This window comes from Pholis gunnellus (genome assembly GCF_910591455.1).
Source record: "Pholis gunnellus genome assembly, chromosome: 1".
Lineage (NCBI taxonomy): Eukaryota > Metazoa > Chordata > Actinopteri > Perciformes > Pholidae > Pholis > Pholis gunnellus.
In genome coordinates, this window is record NC_136528.1 from 6,449,279 (window position 1) to 6,457,555 (window position 8,277).

Here is an 8,277-nt window from a genome sequence, read left to right on the forward strand (position 1 = left end):
AGAACCAGGACTGAGAGAGCACTCTGCTGCAGTAAAAGAGGTTTTCTGAAGGGAGTCTGGTGCTCAGAAACACTACCACTTCTGTCCACAGGGGTCGCCAAAATCACCACAACAAATTGATTTCCTTTACGCAGCTTTAAGTAACATAAATGTGTTATATTATTTGGTATCATTTTATTGTATTGTTCTAATATCTTAGATTGAGTATTTATTTCCATATAATACCGATTAAAATCAGGGAATTTGAGACGAATACTAAGCTCCTCCTCCGGCCCGCCAGGGGGCGACAGCCCGCCAAACAGTCTAAACGTCTTCTGCACGAAGAAGAAAGCGGTTGCGGAACAACCATGGCGGCGTCGCTAGTACGGTTCGTCCGCGGAGGTCTTGGAAGGAGTTATAACCGTAAGTTGACCATAAACCTGTTTTATTTTATACTCGCTGTTTGCTGCAGTGATGCATACACTGTCCGGTGTGTCTTTTCTTGGCGGAGCAAACAACGCAGTGTTATTTCTTACCCGTCAGATGTGTCAGGTTTGACCTTCGAGCTAGCTAATGCTAACGTTAGCATGCGCTGAGGACAGTTCATGTTTTATTTATGTGACAGTTTATTTAGACATCATTAACGCTCGTGCAGGAGTCTTATAAGTAGATTTATGAGTGTTTTACTTGTTATTATTGTCGTGTTGCTCACATCACTCCAGCTCCTCTACAGCTCTGTAGATGAAGTCCTCAGTGGCGTGTTTATACTATTTTTTTTATTCACTCCTTCCTCCGTGTTTTATGTTCCCCAGTTGCAAGAAGTTCATGTCTCCTCCAGCAGCAGAACAGACTGCAGAGCTCCACCACCGAAACCAGTCGTAAGTACATATTAACTAACTGATGCTGCAGGAGACCAGTGGTGGAAGAAGTACTTTGATCTTTTAGTAAAAGTACAAAGGTACTAGCATCAAGTACTCATTGGGCAGACTGGCCCATTTCAGAATCATATGTTTATTATGTTATTGTGTTATAGTTATTGATCACTTTAACTTTTAATGATGAGTTTGCTAGCGCAGGAGAGTGCAGTGATGACTTGTCCAGTCCTCCCTAACCTCTTGTCTCCTCTGTCCTCCATGCAGCCACCGTCAGGCCCAAGGATGCCGTCACTCACAGCCAGCTGGCAGCCTTTGGGGAGTACATGGCTGAGATGATGCCCAAATATATCCAGCAGGTCCAGGTCAGTTCATACGAGGATCGGAGCTCACAGTCCTCCTGTGCTACTCGGTGGTGGTGATTGATAGGTCGCTGTCACTACCAGAGCTGTATACGGCGTCTCTACATCACTCCTCCGCATTCCTTCAGAACAAAATTAAAACGGCGACGAGATGTCGTCCGTCCGAGTCAAATACAGGAAAAAAACCCTCCTTCATCTGCTTCGTATGTGCTGACATGAAGAGCGGCCGCATGGACCAGATTTTGTTTTGTTGCGAGCAGACAATCAGGACACATTTAATTGGATAAATAGGCTTTTAGCTTTTGTGTGTTATACGGCACCCCAAGATAAAAAGTAGTTCAAAGCTGCAGCATCATGTGACAAGGAACAACCAATCACAGCAGGCACAAATCTTCTCTTTGTTCCGTAAATAAATGCAGGACAAGTTAATTAACTATTAGAATCACTATATTTATCACGATATATTTAGATTTTAGAAACATGCAGATGGCTTACTGTGTGTGTGTGTGTGTGTGTGTGTGTGTGTGTGTGTGTGTGTGTGTGTGTGTGTGTGTGTCTGTGTGTCTGTGTGTGTGTGTGTGTGTGTGTCTGTGTGTGTGTCTGTGTGTGTGTGTGTCTGTGTCTGTGTGTGTGTGTGTGTGTGTGTGTGTCTGTGTGTCTGTGTGTGTTTAGGTGAGCTGTTACAACGAGCTGGAGGTGATGATCCACCCTGACGGAGTGATCCCTGTGCTGACCTTCCTGAGGGACCACACCAACACCCAGTTCAGGAACATGATCGACCTCACGGCTGTCGACATCCCATCACGACAGAACCGCTTTGAGGTAGCTGACACACGCACACACACACCTAGACATATGGCCTAATGGTGATAATTAATGGTAACAAATCTGATAAGACTGCCCCTTTACTGTAGTATTATAGTCATTTAACTCCATCTTACACCACATTTTTACCTGTGAAATAAAGCACAGATATTTTTATCTTTGGATTTAACAGCCAAATCTAATTAAAATAAAAATAAAAGTTTTGTTCTGATGTTGACTTTGACAGGAGAGTATTATTTGTCTTTTATGTGTGTGTGTACGTGTGCTGGTTTACAGATTGTGTACCACCTTCTGTCGCTGCGCTACAACTCTCGTCTCCGCATTAAGACGTACACAGACGAGTTATCACCGGTGGACTCTGCGGTTCCGGTCCACATGGCCGCCAACTGGTACGAGAGGGAGGTGAGTCAAGAAACTCGTCCCGTTTTATTTAAATTCCACTGACATTCAGACAAACTGAGCATAAATGTGTGTGTGTGTTTGTGCAGGTTTGGGACATGTACGGCGTGTTCTTTGCTAACCACCCTGACCTGAGGCGTATTCTGACGGACTACGGCTTCGAAGGTCACCCCTTCAGGAAGGACTTCCCTCTCTCAGGATACGTAGAGGTACTCAGTCGGCTTTATTCGGCTTCGTCGGTGTGTGTGACTCTTGTATGTAGTCGTATTGGCAGGATGGAAGCTGTGCCCAGACAATAGGAAGAGCGAGAGGACGTTAAACCATTTTCTGTGGTCATTTAACCGTGGTCATAAAAGCAAATGGTGATTGTTGATATTTGTTATGGTGACAACACGCGTCACGCCCGGGAAGAGCTCGGAGTCAGCTCCGGAGACGAACAGCTGGCTAGCTAGCTAGCTAGCTAGCTTGTCCTTTTCCCGGCGATGTGGGGAGTGAGACTGTTAGACCCAATGTAGCATTAAAGCACGGTGGAATTAGCAAGCTTGCTAACCAGCCAGCTGTCTGCTAGTTAGCTCACTAGCTTTCTAATTTACATTTTCTATTCTGAAGTTATCCCGTTACAACGGTCACAATGGCAACAGAAAGCATAAAAAATTGCCGCCTCTCTGAACATCCTGCTGTCTGTTTGAATGCCTCTTCTATTCTATTCTATTTCTCCAAACTCTTATGAGCTAAAACTAAAACGGAGTTTGCCTTAAACCTTAAAAATCCGTAATAGTTTGTGTTTAGAAGGAATCATTTATGGCCTAAATATGTTCTGGAACTACGTAGATTTCTTTGAAATAATGAATTATTAATGTCAGCATTAATTAAGACTTCTGACCTTGTTTTGTTTTTATATATTCCACCAAAACCAGACCGATTTAGAACGAAATGACTTAATACTTATTTAAATTGCTAAACTGCAGCACGTTCCCTCTGCAGGTGCGTTACGATGACGAGGTGAAGCGAGTGGTGGCGGAGCCCGTCGAGCTGTCGCAGGAGTTCAGGAAGTTTGACCTGAACACGCCGTGGGAGGTGTTCCCTGCCCACCGAGAGCCCAAAGAGGCCGCGCCCAAGCTGGAGGCCGGAGACGTGGCCCCCGAGGCCAAGTGAAGCGTCCCTCGGTCTCATCACCACATTCTGAAATACCTGAAATATTTATGTAAATAAAAAACAGTAATAACTCAACCTTCATTAGAGTTGTTGTGGATCTGTCTAATTTCAGTATCTTTCTGGTTTAATGTATGTGGATACTCTAACTCTTCACCTTTCAGTTGGGCCTAAAACAAAACAAGCCTTTCTTTTGGTGTCCACATACTTTTGACTTTAATAAAAAATACAAACACTTGCTACTGTAACTGTGTGTGTGACTGTTTAGCTATTATATAATCTATCATTTGATTATTGTTACTCATGCACTAATGTAAAAGCAGGATTTTACTGTTGTAGTAGGTTGAGCTCTTTTTTAAGTATTAACTTGTGATTATTTTCATAATTGATTCATCTGCTGCTAATTTACTCCATTAATCAATCAATTGATTGTTTGGTTTATAAAAAATAACAAAAATAGTGTCACAGTTACTCAGAGCTCAACGTTCAGGTTCTTTAGTCTTATCAAGTGCACAATAATTACAGATTTATTTATTTATACAAACTATGAATATAAACAGATCAGAATCAGAAATGATTTGTTTGCACATACAAGGAATCTGATTTGGTAAATGGTGCATAACAAACAGTACAATAGTGAAAATAATAAAACCAAACAAATCTATAAGAATACCGTTATGCATGTTATTTAAGTGAGTGATCAACTGGTTAATCCACTAATCGTTTCAGCTTTAACCTGTACATTTAAATGTGTGTTGGGTGCAAAAATGAGTATTTTAAAAATAACTAAAGCTATCCGATAAAAGTAGACAAGTAGAAATATCAAGTGGCACGAAAAAACCCCACGTAAAATACCTCAAAAATGTACTATATGTAAACAAATGTTCTAAATATGAATGTTAATTGAAGAAGTGGGTCATTATGATTTAAGGTTACAATTATTGTATCTGACACACACTGTTTATAACAGAATGTAGTCATCGTGACGTCATTGGTTTGTGGACTGATGTTTTGAAGCCTCAAGTTCGGCGTTTTTCGCCGTCGCCATCTTGGCTTTTTTGCAACCAATGAACAGGAAGTGACCATATTTGGAATACGGAGGAGTGGCGGCAGCGACCTGTCAATCACAGTGTAGCACCACCCTGAAGCATACCCTGCTTTATGGTCTGTTTGATTCTAAATGGACCATCATTTACTAAATGAACATCATGCTGTATTGAAGAAGACTTGAAACTAGAGATTGAGACCATAAACTCATGTTTACAATGTTTACTGAGGTAATAAATCAAGAGAGAAGTAGTCATTTTCTCATAGACTTCTATACAACCAGAGGAGTCGTCCCCTGGTGGACAGTAGAGAGAATGCAGCTTTCATAGAGTGATTTAATGCACCACCCGGCCAGCATGCACAGTGAACCAAATCAAACCAGGTGCATGCTGGGTGTTGCTACCATGCTAAATGTTAAAATGCTCATGGTGGGTCCTTCATGTGACTTCTGACTTCATCGAGGAGCTGATATTTCAGTGACTCTGCTGGTTGAGGACTGGTACTGGGACAGAGATGCTGAGTGGACTGGTTTTATTATGGTGCTAAAGACTCACAGAAGGATGTCAGACAGGTGAGTACAATGTTGTCATTGTTGTAACTGTGTGTGTGTGTGTGTGTGTGTGTACGTGCACTGCGCAATTACTGCACTTTTGCTTAAATGTGTGTGTTTGTTGCTGAGTTTATATTGTTCATATATATGTTGCTTTGGTGATGTTTTACTCCGCTGTTGGTTCTATAAGAAGTGCCACTTTATTAATGTCTGTTGCACCCGCCGTGGTGTCCAGCGGTCACTAATTGTTGTTTTTTTGTCTAATTTTCATGAGTTTTGTCTCTTTTCTGCTTAATTCTTGTGGCGCTTCACTGTGTGTTTATAATTGATTAAAAAGTTTCATGAATAGGCTGCAAAAGTTCAGTTTGGACTTCAGAGCTCTGTGGCGTGAAGCGTCCACGTTGAAATGTTGCACTATATTTTGTAAACTAAAAGTGGTTTATCATATAACATGTTCATCGTCAACACATTTTTTATTTAGTTAAGTCGGATAACTTTTTACTCTTTATGTGAAATATTTTGTATACTTTATAATGTATCTTTTTGTTTTTATTTGTACGTATTACATCGATGTGTGCTCTTGGCCAGGTCAACATCTGGAAACGGATGCTATCTCAACTGGTTTTAACTGGTTCAATACATAAACTAAATCACAGTAAAAAGCTGAGTGGTTAACTGCGTTTTAAGAGCCTTTTGGGTCCTCCGTCTCTGATACTGGAGTCCACCAGCAGTTGGTGCTGCAGCACACAATATAAAATCAAGAATGATCACGTTCCTCTGAATGCTGCTGATTCCATCTTTAGTTCACATCACGGATGCATTCAGAGTTCAGGCCGTACGTTTCCATGTTGTTTATTTTGTCAAACATTTTCATTGAAGCATTCATTGTACATGTAAGAAATACTCGAGACGTTTTCAAAGAGTCAGACTACTGAAAACAAGACGTGGGTCAAAATGTTTGTTTTTTAATATTCTTTTAGTTGTATTTCCATCATGGTTGGATTTGTGTGCTTGGGACACACAATTCACTAATTTTGGAACATTTCCAACAGTGTTTTGACTCACGTCTGCTCGACATAGTTTGTAATAAAAGATGATCCATCTTTCATCAGGATTATCAGAAATAAATAAAGCACAGACCAGATACATCCAACACATTGTCAGTTACTGTACAAACGATTCACTTAATAAAAATACACAGTAAACAGGCGTCGACCCTGTGAAGCTGCTCAGCAAGTCATGAGAAATCTTCTTTTTTTAATTCACTGTATTTTCTGTTACGTGCATGCATCACACAAGTGCTTCAGATGAGTTATGCTCAAGTCACTTCACACACCACGAATTGTGATCAGAGAAACGATGAGTGGAACGGACATTCCCATTCAAATCAAATCAACGTAGCAGGATGATCGGCGCGGCGGGACGACAGTAACGACTAAAACCAGCAGCGGAGTAGTAACGGTGTGAAGCGTTATGAGAGCCAGGCGAAATGAGTAACATTTAACAACTTGCTTCATACACACACTACTGTCAGTGTAGCATTAAAGCATGGCGAAATTAGCAAACTAGCCTGCTAATTCCACCATGCTTTAATGCTACACCGGTTACAGAAAATGAGCTGAACAGCAGGCTGGTGGTCTAACGGTCCCTCCGCCTAGAGAGGAACAAGCTAGCTGGCTGGCTAGCTAGCTAGCTAGCTAACTAACTAGCCAGCCACCCGTCTACGAAGTTGCGTCCGCTTTCTTCCCGGCGAACACTTTACGACCCTCACTAACGTGTGTTGTCACCAGAACAACAAACAACAATCTGCATTTTCTTTTGTACCAGTCAAATGACCGGGGAAAACGGTTCACAGTCCGTTCTACTTCTGTGGTTCTGATCTCGACTTTCTGAACTGGGTCAGGTCAGTCTTAAAGTACAACTGAAGCAATCATCGGTCCGCCGCTGTGCTCTGAACTCTCACTGAGGCTGGAATAGAGAAACCACCAAGGGGTCAGACTGTGACGGAATACATTACGATCTGAAATGAGGCACACTGCGCAGAATAATTTCACACTGTGAACAATTAAATTTGCATCTCATTGTCCCTAAACCGTATTACTTTCTTAGAAGTCAGTGCAGCCGCGATGGAGAGAGGCCTGGTGAGAGTGTGAAGCAGGAGACTCGCTGACTGAGGAGGTGTGAGGCCATTTTTTACCCGGTGCCAAAGAGACCGCTGTGAGGTGGAGCCACTTATGACTCTGCAGAAAATTCAGCTTTCGCCAATGTGTGTCTCATACATGTTCAGGTTTATTGTGATGGTGTTTTGTTTTATCAAGAGGAATCTTAATTGTAATGCTGTGCTGAATGCACTTCTTTAGAGGAATTGTTTACAGAAAAGAAAACGTAACCTTTCACTAGTTGTTTTTTTTTAATGATATTATTAATAACACCACTGTCACTTTTTACTTTCTCTATCTTATGCTGTCTTTGTGCACAAGCTACAACCAAATATCCCATTTGCAAATCAATATTTTATCTTTATCTTAAGTTTTTGTGGGTTCATGAACCAGCTAGTTGGTTTCCAAATTCAGCAGGAGTCCTTAAGGAAGTGGTCTCTACTGAACCCTTAGAATGTCTTCCTGTCAACCCTTATACGTGGGTTATGGCCTCGGTGTGGATGTGATATTAATACCGTTCATCATCTTGATTTATAAGGTTGAATGTCTATGAGCTGTGAGCAGTTGAATTTTCATTTAAATTCATAAAACTCTTGCACGGTTGCATCTTTTTTTTTAAACGTAAGTAAATTGATGTGTTCAGACGATAGTTTAAAACAGAAATTCACCTCCAGTTAGCTGTAAAACTAAAATTGTAAAGTATCACTTCACGTGGTGCCTCCAACACAGAAGACGATTTCATGAAGTCAAGGTGCATCGCAACGTGAAGAGCATCATCTTTCTCCCGGCGGTGTGAAATTAAACAGACATGCATATTACAGAGGCCCCGGGAGAAGCTCTTTTCAATTTCCCCCCCACTGTGGTCGTCATCTGAAGACATGAATTAAACTGCTGTTGGAATTAAAAATCAAATTATGGTCCAGACGGTACGG

At 41.4% G+C, this 8,277-nt stretch overlaps 1 protein-coding gene across 1 annotated transcript; it reads left to right on the forward strand.

Moving 5' to 3' along the window:
- Positions 1–316: 316 nt before the first annotated feature.
- Positions 317–3,815, forward strand: ndufs3 (NADH:ubiquinone oxidoreductase core subunit S3). Its single transcript, XM_079175300.1, has 7 exons — positions 317–402; positions 792–857; positions 1,119–1,216; positions 1,886–2,035; positions 2,315–2,440; positions 2,527–2,646; positions 3,422–3,815. Exons 1-7 carry the CDS (start codon positions 348–350, stop codon positions 3,590–3,592), a joined length of 786 nt encoding a protein of 261 aa, XP_079031426.1. The 5' UTR covers positions 317–347; the 3' UTR covers positions 3,593–3,815.
- The last annotated feature ends 4,462 nt before the right edge of the window (positions 3,816–8,277 follow it).

What these genes read in the sequence shown, in the direction of transcription:
- ndufs3 (XM_079175300.1), top strand. Translation starts at nt 348, where the DNA reads ATGGCGGCGTCGCTAGTACGGTTCGTCCGCGGAGGTCTTGGAAGGAGT. An exon ending in CTCCACCACCGAAACCAGTC is followed by an intron (nt 858 to 1,118) that starts GTAAGTACATAT and finishes TCCTCCATGCAG; the next exon opens with CCACCGTCAGGCCCAAGGAT. An exon ending in AATATATCCAGCAGGTCCAG is followed by an intron (nt 1,217 to 1,885) that starts GTCAGTTCATAC and finishes GTGTGTGTTTAG; the next exon opens with GTGAGCTGTTACAACGAGCT.